General features: G+C 64.5%; 2 protein-coding genes across 4 annotated transcripts; both read left to right on the top strand.

The window, feature by feature from the left end:
- Positions 1-3,492: 3,492 nt before the first annotated feature.
- On the top strand, positions 3,493-4,386 carry ID1 (inhibitor of DNA binding 1). The gene is made up of 2 exons (XM_005524739.3): positions 3,493-3,860; positions 4,062-4,386. Exons 1-2 carry the CDS (start codon positions 3,540-3,542, stop codon positions 4,101-4,103), a joined length of 363 nt encoding a protein of 120 aa, XP_005524796.1. The 5' UTR covers positions 3,493-3,539; the 3' UTR covers positions 4,104-4,386.
- Positions 4,387-6,348: 1,962 nt separating this feature from the next.
- LOC102104768 (bactericidal permeability-increasing protein-like) lies at positions 6,349-12,289 on the top strand. Of its 3 annotated transcripts, none has more exons than XM_014254111.2 (16): positions 6,349-6,455; positions 7,504-7,647; positions 7,889-8,003; positions 8,089-8,217; positions 8,300-8,455; positions 8,587-8,650; positions 8,763-8,823; positions 8,987-9,078; positions 9,172-9,405; positions 9,511-9,570; positions 10,019-10,186; positions 10,370-10,437; positions 10,722-10,764; positions 10,949-11,012; positions 11,094-11,170; positions 11,248-12,289. In XM_014254111.2, exons 1-16 carry the CDS (start codon positions 6,404-6,406, stop codon positions 11,287-11,289), a joined length of 1,569 nt encoding a protein of 522 aa, XP_014109586.2. In that variant the 5' UTR covers positions 6,349-6,403; the 3' UTR covers positions 11,290-12,289. The 3 variants fall into 3 exon arrangements, with proteins under 3 accessions (XP_014109586.2, XP_087920734.1, XP_087920735.1); XM_088064609.1 differs by lacking the exon at positions 6,349-6,455 and adding an exon at positions 7,091-7,171; XM_088064608.1 differs by lacking the exons at positions 10,949-11,012; positions 11,248-12,289 and having other exon boundaries at positions 11,051-11,134.
- Positions 12,290-12,301: the final 12 nt, after the last annotated feature.

Raw genomic sequence — 12,301 nt, 5'->3', positions numbered from 1 at the left:
TTTCCCCTCGCCACAGGGTCTCTCCGGCTCGGTGGGGGCTGCGGAAACATGGATGTGCCGACTCCAGCAGGAAACCTTCGTCCACTTAACTGCGCACAGCTAGGGCAGGGGCCAAAGCTGCCTCTTCTGCTGCCAGCAGATGTAGGGTTTGGGATGATCCTCACCCACCCACTCACCCATGGCACCCACAGCAGTGGGATAGATGCCTGTTGGCCAGAGGAGCTCATGCCCCTTGTCCCAAGCTCCCACCAGGAATTGCAGTGGGGTGGGATAGGCTGAGCTGGGGTGCCAATGCCACGCAAGGGGAGGGTGGTTTAATGTTTTCATGTTTGGGGAGTGCTGGTGCCTATGATTAGGGGTGATATACCAGGGCTGCTTTTCTCTAGAGCCCTGTGGAGCCTCCCCACCACAGCAGGGGTGCAGCTGGGCGGTGATGGGTGCTGCGGTTGTACCTCATGCTCTGCTACTCAGGGTGGGGGATGCTTTGCTGTGATGGTGGGTGCTGGTGGTGAGAGCTGGGGTCCTGTGTGATGATGGGTACTGGCAGTGGCGCCTGGCCGGCGGCTGCGAGGAGGGAGAGGAAGCAGCCCAAGGCAGCCCCAGCCCCGGCCGGCCGGCGAGGAGGGGCAGGAAGCTGGAATAAATCCCAGGAAGGGCTGCCTGGCTCCAGCTGGTCTGGGCTGCAGCGGATGGAAGCTGGGAACGGGAAGGGAGAAGGCGGGAGGGGAATGCGCAGGGGCTTTCTCAGGCCTCGGCCCCGCTCCAGCTGTGCCGGCGGCCCCGGCACATCTGCAACCCTGGCTCAGCACTGTCATGCGGACATGGGGGGGTGGAGGCTCTGCGTAGCCTCAGGGATGACCTGCGGATGGCACCGGGAGAGGGGATCCGGATGAAGCCCAATCCCAGTCACGGCAGGAGCAACCCAAGTTTGGGGTCCTGGTCACTGGTGGGGGCCCAGCCTGACCTGCGATGTCTGTGCTGCTTTCCAGGCCTGTGTCCGGAGTGCGGGGCTGGGTGCTGCCGGTTCTGGGGTGCCGGTTGTACCCCGTTCCCCCCATCACAGCAGCACAGGCAGTCCCGCGGCCCCTCGGCGGCCTGGCGCGGCCGTGCCCTGTGTGGTCCCGGCGGGGCGGGGGCGGCTGGGGGCTTTGATGTGCTCGGCTGCCGGGCAACCCCTGCTCAGCGCAAAGCAGCCGCCCCCCGGCTGCCCCCCCGGCCGGGCTGAGCCCCGCCAGCACCATATGGCCGAGGCTGCTGTTACCGCGCCGCGCGCCCCGTTCCCAGAATTGAGATGGAAATGAAGCTCTGTGTTCTGCCGGACAACACTGCTGCGCCGGCCGGCACGCCGTGCCAGGCCGGGACCCCGCGGCCAGCTGTGGCCAAGGCAGTGTCTCGGTGCCACACTGGCAGCCCCGAGCCCAGCGCCTCATCTCCAGCACCCCAACATGCAGAGGGATATGGTGAGGGTGTCCTGTTCTCGGGGGCATCTCACGGGCTGGGGCAACTGGAGCGGCTGTGCCAAGGCGGCTGTGCCACGTGTGTGCCATGACAGCCACCGCGGGCACGAAATCCGTCCACAGCCCCACGCCGCTTGGGGTGGCCGGTGGCAGGGGCGCGGGGTCCGGCTCGTCCTGGCATTGTTGGCGGCGCAGCTGGCGGTGGCGGCGGCCGGCCGGCGGCCCTGAAAGACATTCCTGTGCACAATGTCCCCGGCCTCCCGCCGCGGCCCGGCCACTGCCGCCAGATGGGGGCTAATTAGCAGCTTTGAGAGCCGCGGTGGGAACCGGGCAGCACCGGGCCCTCCGCCGAGCCCTGAATGGAGGGGGCGACCCCAGCGCCGTGCCCACCCTGGGAACCGCCACCGCACCAGGCTGGGGGACACAGGGAGGAGGGACGGAGGGAGGGACAGGGGGATCCAGCTCCCCCCAGCCAGGCTGGCAGGGTTGGAGTTCATGCATGCTCTCCAGGATTGCTGCCCTCCCCAGAAGAGGAAGAAGAGGGGGAGACCTTCAGCTCCCTGAATGCCTGGGGACGTGCAGCAGGGTCTGGCCCTCCACAGCCCAACAAGCCCATAAAGGGCTGGGAGAGCTGTGCTGGCACTTGGGTACACGTGTTGGTGCGCAAGGCAGGGTGTATGTGTGCATGAGCGTGCATGTGTGTGTGCACACGTGTGTTTGTGTACCTGTGTGTGCTTCCATCCGCATGTGCCTCTGTTGCGTGTGTGTACTTGCGTTTGGTCTCCACAGGTCCGTGTACGCACGTCAATCCTGTGCACATATCTGGGGATGTCCCGCACACATCTGTGTGTGCAAGCACGTGTGTGTCCATGCCCTTGTGTGTGCACACGCACTCCCACCCTGCGTGTCTGTGTGTGTACACACACCCGGGAGTGTCTGAGGCTGCAGCATTGTCTGCCTCCCTCCCTTCCCACACCATTTCGTGCTGCTCGGGGTGTGCCGGGGTCTCGCTCAGAGGCCCTCCCTGGGCGCTGCCTGCCTTCCCTGCAGGTGCGGGGTAATTAGCAGTAACGCTAATTACAGCCCGGACCAGAAACCCTTCGGGGCAAGGACCGGCTGCCTCGCAGAGTGGCGGGACCTCCACCGGTTTCCCCCGCGGCAGGACCGTGCTCGCAGCCCACTCCCCGCGCCGCCCCACGCACCCAGTGCTCGACCCCTCTGCCCGTCCCTCAGGTGGACCCGAACGTGGTGACCGCCGCCCCGAGGCAGCTCTGCGGAGGTTTGAGCCCCGGGACAGGGGCGGAACGGGGAACTCCGAACTTGGGGCGGGGGGCGCGGAGCACCTTGTGAGTATGCCAGTGTGCCTGTGCCACCGTGGGGCCCCGGTGCCCCCGTGCCCCCATGAGGGTGCAGATGTCCCCAGGGGTCCCTGTGCCTCTTGTAACGTCCCGGTGCCTCCGTATCCACGTGAGGATGCTGGTGTCCCCGTGGGGGTCGCGATGTCTCCGTGGGGGTCCCGGTGCCCCCCGTAGGGGCTGCAGGTGTGTGTCCCCCGCCCCGCCCCCGTCGCCATGGGCACCGCCCGCCAGGCGCCGCGCTGACAGCGCGCGGGGTTTATGAATGGGTGACGTCACGACCCTGGCGTCTCACGGTCTGAGCCGCCGCGGAACGGGGGGGCCGCGGGCAGTGCGGGGGGGCCCGAGCGCCCGGAGGGGCACCGGGGACCGGGAGGGGGCAAGGGCCGAGCGGGGCTGCGGGGAGCCCGACACCGAGAGCCCGCGGGGCAAGCACCCGCTTTAATTGCGGGGCAGGGTGGACACTCCACACCGCCGGTGTCCCTGTGGCGCAGCCCAAGCCTGTCACGGCTCTCTCCCCGCCATTGCCCCTTTAAGACGCTGCCCTCCGGGGCGCATGAATGGAGTAGGCGGGGCTGTGTCCGTCACTGTGCGCTCCTATTGGCCGAGGATTCCCCGAGGCCCCGCCCACCCGGCGGCGGCGCTCTATAAATTGCGCGGCGGGGCGCGGGCTCCTTGTCCGCCCGCAGCGTCCCCGTTCTGCCCGCGGCGCTCGCAGCCCCTCGCCATGAAGGTCGCCGCTGTCGCTTCTTCGCCGCTTCCCGCGGGTGCCGGTGGTCCGCTGAAGGCGGTGCGGCCCGGGGAGGCCGCCCGCTGCGGGCCGGGCCTAGGGGTGTCCCCGGTGGCGGCGGAGCAGGCGGCCGCCGCGCTGCTGTACGATATGAAGGGGTGCTACTCGCGGCTACGGGCGCTGGTGCCGACCCTGCCGCGGCACCGGCGGGTCTCCAAGGTGGAGCTGCTGCAGCACGTTATCGACTACATATGGGACCTGCAGCTGGAGCTGCAGTGCGGCCCCCCGCGCCCCGCCGCCGCTGGGGACTCCCCCGAGGTGAGTGCGGACCCCACGGCACCGGCTCAGACCCGCGCTCCTGACGGGCAGCACCGGCGTTCTTTGGAATCTCCTTCCCCAGATCTGCATCGCGCCCTCTCCTTCCCGGGGATGTCCCTTCCTCCTGTCTCCTTTCCATCGCTGCCCTCTGGCACCCTCCTGGCAAGTATTAACCGACCGCTTCGTGTCCTTTTCCCGCAGGCTCCGTGCATTCCCGCTGCCGATCGGATCCTCTGCCGCTGAGACCGCTCTGGAACCACCACGGACATCATCCCCGGGATCCCGGTCCCACCACGGACATCGTCCCCGGGACCCCGTCCCTGAGCACCGCGGTTCACCTGCATCCCTGGCTCCCCGGCAGGGCTGCCCTGGGGGTCCCCCCGCAGTCTGGGCAGGGGGTGCTGTGGGCCGGATCCTTCCTTCTCAGATTGCTGAGAGCATTCCCCGTATTGTATATTACAATGATGCTGGAGAATATTGTTCTACAATAGCTGGAGTTTTGTTATTAAACAAGCCCTGATGACCACACGTGCGTTTTCTTCCTGCCCCTCACACACCCTCCCCTGGGTTTTTGGTGTGTTTAGCCCCGGGGATATGTGCCCCATCAAACGGTGCTCAACTTGTGCAGACCACTGTGGGGCTGGGTGGGTGTGCTGGGGGATACAGGGTCCCTGTGGTGCTGCTTGGGAAGGGGTTTCTCACAGGCTGGTCCCAATTCCCCATGTCCCGGCATTACCCCCAGAGAGCCTCTCCCAGTGGTTCCCGTGGGGTTTCACTCCCTCTTTAACTCCCTGGGATCAGACATGGGGTGTTGAGGTGACAGAGGAGGAAAGATTGTTTGCACCCTGTCTTCTGTGGTGGGATAATGCTGCAGCAGTGGGATGCATCTTCCCCTGATCAGGCACCTTGATGGGGTGATGACACAGAGGGTTTTGTGGGGTTCTGTGCCCAGATGGGAGTGTGGTTTCCCCATCTCCCTGGACAGGGGTGTGTTCGAAGCCTGGAATTCCCTTTGCTCCCCCTCCCAGCTGGGCCACCTGCACCCAGCAGCCTTCCTGAGGCTCCCACAATTATTGCTCTGTCAGGACTGGGGGGTTACATGGTGATGATGCAGGGATTAATCCCTTTACAGGGGAGACCAGTTACAAGTCCTGTGGTGCTTATCTCTGTGGCCCCGCCCCTGTGGTTCCTGCTCTTCCTGGTGCACCCCCCTGCCTGTGGGGACAGAACCTCTTGGGACAAGGAAATTGCATCAGGGGTTGTGCAACCCCGAGGACTGGGGGTGCCCCGGGCAGCTGCCCTGACCTGAGCTTCCCTGTGACTCACAAATACCCAAGGACCGCCCAGGCTCCTGTTCCAGATCTGTTCAGACCTTCATACGGGCCTGCCAGGGGACAATTGGGGTGCCTGGAGAGGTTCTTGTTGCTCTAGTGGGACCTTTTAGGCGCCCCCACCCCCCCGCCCCAGGGTCCTGCAGCCGAGGGATTTGGGGCTGGAAGGGTTGGCCAGTCCTGGGCACAGGGGTGTGTATGTGTGAGGCTCTGCGCCCCCTTTGTGTGTGATTGTGTGTTCTCAGGCACGGTCACAGCTGCCGGTGTGTCCGTGCCCACTCGTGCTTTCCCAGCCCGGCAGATCCCCTGACTTCGAGGGGACAGGTGCCTTGGGGTCATGGGGACACTGCCTCGCCTGTCCTGGCAGTGACAAAGCAGCAGGGGACACGTAGCGGGGCCGGGAGCTCTGGTTCTCTGTGGCTGAACTTGTCCATCATTGCATGGGTCCCCTCCATCACCCCCAGCTCCTCTTTATCGTCCCCGTTGGTGTCTCCTTCACCGCCCGCCTTCCTCCCAGTCCCGGAGCACGGGGCGGTGGGTCCCTCTCTCGGTGCCCGCTCGCACTGCACGGCCCCGCCGGCCTCCTGGAGTAGCCCGAAAGGTCTCAGGACAGGGAGAACCGGGACTGGGGGCTCTGCTCGGGCCGGGGGCTGTGCGGGAGGAGCTGGGGCTCTTCCCGTGCTGTGTTCCCGGGTGCCGTCCTTACTTGTTGCCGCCTGATGTGGACGCTCCCGCTGGAGCGGTGGGGAGAGGGGCTCCCCGTGTGTCCATGTGTGTCCCCATGTCCCTGCCTGACCCTGCCCAAGCCCTGTGTGCCCCACGACCGAGCCCAGCCTGCAGCCCTGGCCATCATCCCCTCCTTATGTGGGGTGGGCACCACCGGGTACTCGGCACAGGAGAGCTGGGAAGGAGCTGATGGAACCAGCCCAGGCTTGGGGCAGGGCTGAGCCGCCTGCACGTGTCGGGATGCCGGATGCGGCAGCACCAGGATGCACCGGAGAGCCCCAGGGAGTGCCCAGCCCGCGGGCACCTGCGCCCCAACCGGTCCCTCGGTGTTTTCGTGGGACCTGATTCATCCCGGAAGGGATTAGGGACGGGGGAAATGGGTGACGTTGTGGTCTGGCCAGGACCCGGGATGGACACTGGCGTCAGAGCTGGTCCCTGCTGTTCACTGCCACGTACAGTCCCAGAGACACGGAGGAGCCGGGACCCATGGCAGGACCTGCGGCCCCTGCGGTGGGGGGCACCACACCCCCCTGTCACGGTGAGTCTGGTGCAGGGCAGAGGCACCCTGGGATAGAGGGGCTGTGGTGGGCATGGGGCTGGGGGTCAGGGTCACTCTGGGTCACTGCTGGGGGCTCTGGCCACCACTGCAGCCATGGCTGGTGGCACTGGGTGTCCCAGGCCAGTGGGCAGCTGCTTTCAAGGCCTCCATAAGGTACATTATGTAGGGCTGTGGTCCTTCTGATGAGGTTGCCCGTGGGCTCTGTGTGCCCCTGCGGTGCTGAGATTAGGCCCTGGCCCTCCTACAGATACCTCTGGGTCTGCCAGGCTGGATCCAGGAGAGCAGCTGAACCCGTTATCCATAGCCCATGGCACTGGAGGGGCTCACCCTGGCACAGTCCCACTGATGGTGGGTTTGGCAGTGCAGGTGGCTCCTTCCCCACACAGGGTTTTTTGGAGGGGATTGCACAGTACTGCTCTCACTCTGAATGTCCCAGCCTTTCCATTACCTCCTTGGGGGCTGCCTCTGTACCCCGGACACCCTGATCCACACTGAAATTTAGGTAATCCTGCACAGGGTTCCCAGAGCCCTTCCCAAAGTGGGTACAGCTGCTGCTCCCTTGCATGAATGGGTTTGAGCCCTGGTTGCCCTGGTGCAGGCCCCCGTTCCCAGGACCAGCTCTTTGTGTCTCCCTCTCCTCCACTGCTCCCAGGCAGGGCACAGCTGAAGCTCTCCAGGGACCTTGGCCCCGCCAGGTGTGTCCCCACATGCTGGTGCTGTGCCCCTGTGGGGAGCCCCAGCTGGTGTCCCTGGCTCTTGTGTACCCCCAGGGTGGGGGGCTCCAGGGGGTGGCGTGGGAGCCTGCATTCCCCCGCTCCCACGATGGGCATGAGTGCAGAACAACGGGGATCCAGCTTCCCCTTTGAGTCACGCGTTGGGCAAGGCTGGGCTTTCGGTGGCCAGAGCACTGTGGTGTCCCCATGTGTGCTGATGTCACCAGGGGCTCCCTGTCCCCAGTATAAGTGCTGGCTGTGCTGGTGGGTCTCTACACCAGCTGTGTGTCCCCCAGACATGTTCTCTGCTCCAGCCTCCAGGGCCCAGGACCAGCCTCAAGGTACTGTATGGCTCTGCCTCCTGCTCCTGCTGCCCATCTGTGTCTCTGCCACCATCGCCAGCCCTGGCACCAATCCTGGCATCAAGGCCTGGCTGACCCAGAGGACACTGGAATTTGGTGAGTCTGTGCTCCTGAGTAGGCAGGGGTGGGGGGCACCAGTGGGGGATGGTGCCCAGACTGCTGAGGAATGAGGAATGCAGGGGAATGAGGGGCATCAGTGGGCACCCCAGGAATGATGCCAAGTCTGCTGGAAATGGGAGATGGAAGAACCATCCTGGACCTGGCTGCTCACTCTCCTGACACCCAAGGTACCCCAGCCCCTTCCTTGGTGTCAGCCCAAATTCCCACTTTGCCCCAGGCCGGCGCTTTGGGCTGGAGCTGCTCCAGTCGATGCTGCAGAAGGAGCATGAGCTGAACCTGACAGGTTCCTACAACACCCCACTCCTGGGAACTCTCACCTACGCTGTGCCACGGTAAGAGCCACCTCTGGGGTCCCTGTCACTGTCCCCATCCCTGTCTCTGCCACAGCCACAAGCACAACTTGCCTGTGTTGTGCAGGATTCACATCCATGAACTGCAGATGAATGAATCCACACTGGACTTTGCCGAGGACGTGGGGGTGAGGCTGGTGGTGCAGCGTGCCCAAATCCAGCTCAGCGCCGACTGGGCAGCCCAGCTGGGCGCCGTGTAAGTCCTCATGGGGACAGGGACAGGACTCAGGGTGGCTCAATGTCACCACTGTCCCTGTGCTCACCCACTCTGTCCCCAGCCAGGACAGCGGCTCTGTGGAGCTCCGCATGCAGGACCTGGCCGTGGCAGCGGTGTTGGGGGTGAGTGAGGATGGCAGCGGCCACCCCACGGTTTGGAGCGCCGGCTGTGACAGCCACAGCACTGACCTGCACATGGAGTTTCACCATGGGTACAGGTGATGCCAAACCCTCTGCTCTGTCCTGTCCCTGGCATGCCATTTCTACTGGTGCCCCAGCCAGGGTGGTGGGCTGGGAGAGGCTGGGTGGGTGCCATGAGGTGATCTGAGCACCCCACTCTGCCTCACAGCTGGCTCTACAACCTGCTGGCACCTCTTCTCCAGAGAACCCTGCAGCAGCAGCTGAACAAGCAGGTGGGTGCACCCCCTGTGCCGTGGGGGTGTTGGTGTCCCTGACTCCCCCAGCCCAGTGTGAGGTTTGGACACCCTCCTCCCTGGGCTCACTGACACCCTGCTCTGTTTCCAGCTCTGCCTCATGCTCCACAGGGGCGTTGACAGGCTAGACACTGCCCTGAAGCACATGAAAGGTGGGTGAGGGACCCAGGACTGGGGACAGGCAGGGTGGTCCTGGGGGGCTGTGGACAGGACTGATTCCCAGTAGGGTCTGCAGGACCCCACAGATCCTGACAGAGCCAGGCTGTGGGAGGGGCAGGTGCTCTGACTCCTCCTGACCACCCCATGTCCCTGCAGTGTCCACTCAGCTGGACACCTTTGCTGCCCTCGACCTCTCCCTGCTGGGACCGCCGGCCTTCACAGACGAGTATGGGGACATTGCCCTCAAGGTAATGTCATGATGTCATCCTGGGCATCCCTGGGCCAGGTTTGGGAACAGGGGAGTCTGGCTGATCCTCACGTCCATCTGTGTGTCTGTGCAGGGAGAGATCTTCAGGGTGGGCACGTACCAGCAGAGACCCTCAGCACTGCCTGTAGTGCTGCCTGTGGCATTACCCATGGCACTGCCCGTGGCTTTGCCCACGCCCCCACCCAAGACACCACCCATGGCACACGAGCCCATGCTGCTGCTGGCTGTCACCGAGTTTGTCGCCAACTCAGCTGCCTTCACATACTTCACGGCCGGGGCCCTGCGCAGGAACATCTCCAGTGACATGGTAGGGATGGCTGGAGAGCAGAGCTGTCCCCATGGGGTGCCACTGGGGTGTCCCCATGCCCACCCCTGCTCATCCCCAGCACCCTGATCCCTCCCTGCCTTCCAGCTCCCTCGGCGGTTCCCGCTCCAGCTGAGCACCAAGAGCATGGAGGTCTTCTCCCCTCAGGTGAGTGGGATGAGACACAGGGAGAAGGGGGCACAGGTAGGACATGGAGTACGACAGGATGCAGCTGGGATGGGACATGGGACACAAGATGGGATTGCAGGAGGGACAGAATGGGATGCTAGAGGATGGAACATATGAAATGATGCTGGAGGGATGGGACAGGGGATGGGGCATAGGAGGGATGGGATGCAGGAGGGAAAGGTTGCAGGTGGGATGGCACATGGGGTGACACAGAGGTCAAATGGGGTGTACGAGGGACAGGACAAGCAATGGGGTGCAGTGGAAATGGGATGTGTTGCAGGCAGTATGGGATGCAGACAGAATGGGACACCACAGGACAAGGACATGGGCAGGGCAGTGATGGGCATATGGGACCTGGGCAATAGTGGGGACCTGATGGGGGCATGGCCAGCATGGCTCTGTGCCACCCCTGCCCCGTCCCTCCCAGCTGCAGGAGCGCTATCCAAACCAGCCCATGGAGCTGCACCTCTGGGCCCGCCAGCAGCCCCTGCTCTCCTGCCATCCTGATGCCTTGCACGGGACCCTCTTCAGCTCTGCCGAGGCCTTTGTGGTGCTGCCCAACGCCACCCGTGTCCCTGCCTTTCTGCTGAACATTGTGAGTGGCTGCTGCCGCCACGGCTCAGGGAGCCAGGGTACCCCAAAGAGCTTGGCTGGGGCTGGTGTGCCTGTGCTCCTGGCTGGGGCCCTGCTGGGTGATACTGGGGGATGCTGGGGCCAGCTGCGTGATGCTGGGTTGCAGGCACTGCCCTTCTCTCTCCAACATCTCTTCTTGCTGCAGGATGCCAACGTGACAGGGAAGCCGACAATCACCAGGAACAGACTTGGGGGCACTGTGAGACTGACAGGGTTAGTGCCCGACCCTCAGCTGGGTCTGAGCTCCCCTAGGACATACCTGAAGAGCTCTCCCATTCCCCACTTCTGTCCCTTTGCCTCCCTGAGTCCTGTATTGCCTGCTCAGAGCCTATCATGCCCCCATTTCACATCTGTGCCAGCTGCCCTGGCAGTAGGTCCTCAGCTGGACTCGTTCTGCTTGGGGTCCTGGTCCCACCATGGAGCTCAGCCTGTCCCTATCCTGGGACAGGACAGTTCCCACCCCTGTGCCTGGCTCTGACCCTGATCTTGTCCTCCAGGCTCCGTGTAACACAAGTGGCATCAAACGTGGGCCCAGTGGAGGTGAGTGGCTGTGCCAGGGAAGCCAAGGGGAGCTTTGGGTTCCACATCTTGGGAGCAGGGTCTGGGGGGAGTCTGGGGTGCTGTGGACCCCATGCATGGCAGGTCTGGCAGGGGGCTGAGCCCTGCCTGCAGCATGGACCCCCCTGTCTGTGCTGTGCTGGGCTCAAGCCTGCCTGTCCCACAGGTGAAGCGTTTGGAGACCCTGCTGAAATTTGGCCTGTGGCTTTTTGGGGTTCCCCGGGCAAACAGTAAGTGCTGTCCCCGTCCTGTCCCCATCCTCCCACAGCTGCACCAGGGCCGTCCGCTGCTATGACTTTGTCTCCCCACAGAGTGGCTCCAGGCTGGCATCCCCCTGCCCCTCCCACATGGCCTCAGCCTGCTCAGACCCCGGCTCTCGTTGCAGCAGGTGGGTGCCACCACTGTCCTCTTACCCCAGGGTCCTCCGTGCCCCCCATATCCCCCTCTCACCCTGACTCCCTACAGGGCTTCGTGCTCATCGCCACGGACCTGCAGTACGAGCCGTGAGACCACCTGCCTCGTGGGAACCCGAGTTCACAGGGGTCACGCCACTCGCGTCCCCATCACCGTCCCGTTACCATCGTGGCCCCTTGGCTGGCAAAGCGCCCAACCGCGGGACCCGCAGACCCCCCATCCTGGGCAGGGATTAAATCGGGAGCGCAGCTCAACCCTGTGTGCTGGGGGGTGTCTCGGGGACCCCCCCTCAGCCGCGTCTCCCACGCAGGGTCCCACTCCCGACACCACGATGGGACGTCGCTGTGTCCTCTGCTGCAAGGGACTCTGGCTGTGCCGTGGTGGGTCCGTCCCCTGTGGGGGGCTCCGAGCTGCTGGGGTCGGGGCTAGTGGCCCTCGGGGACCGGGGTTCCTCCAATCCTCGCGGCTGTGTTGGTCGTGGGGGTCCTTGTTCTCCCGCTCCCCGCAGCAGCAGCAGCTCCGCGGCAGCTTCTCCCGCTGCCCACGGGATGGTGCTCGTGTCCGCGGGCTCCCGCCGCGTCCCGCCAGCCCACGGAGCCCCGCAAGCCCACGAAGCCCGGCCGCTGCCCCCCGGCTCCGGGGGTCCCCCTGAAAGAACAGGGATGGGGGGTCTGGGGAAGGCTGAGCTGGGCGCATCCTGCCGTGGGAGGGATGTGGGGTGGCTCGGTGTTCCCCATGTTTGTAATATCCCAAAAAAGCCCGAGTGTTTGTGTGGTCCAAGCCATGCTGGGATGGGCCCTGCACAAAGGGGACCTGCTCTTTTGAAGTGTAGCCCCGGGAATGCGGGGGGCTGTGGGTTTCAGTGAGGCTGTGAGTCCCCTACCCTCCTCCTCCCAACGAGATTATGGGTGCTGAGCCCTTGTCCCCAAACCAGCACCCCCAGCCCTGAGCTCTTCTGTCCCCATCACCCCTTAGTGCCACCCCACCCCACCACCATCCCTCTGGACCACAGCAAACTGCCCTTGCAGCACCCCAACCCTTCCCTGGGCAAGGAGAGAACCTCATCTCCATCCATCCATCCATCCATCCATCCATCCATCCATCC

Source organism: Pseudopodoces humilis, chromosome 19 (genome assembly GCF_049639895.1).
Source record: "Pseudopodoces humilis isolate 2021_Gansu_Grassland_sample_001 chromosome 19, ASM4963989v1, whole genome shotgun sequence".
Classification (NCBI taxonomy): Eukaryota; Metazoa; Chordata; class Aves; order Passeriformes; family Paridae; genus Pseudopodoces; species Pseudopodoces humilis.
This window is presented reverse-complemented; position numbering and strand designations above follow the sequence as displayed.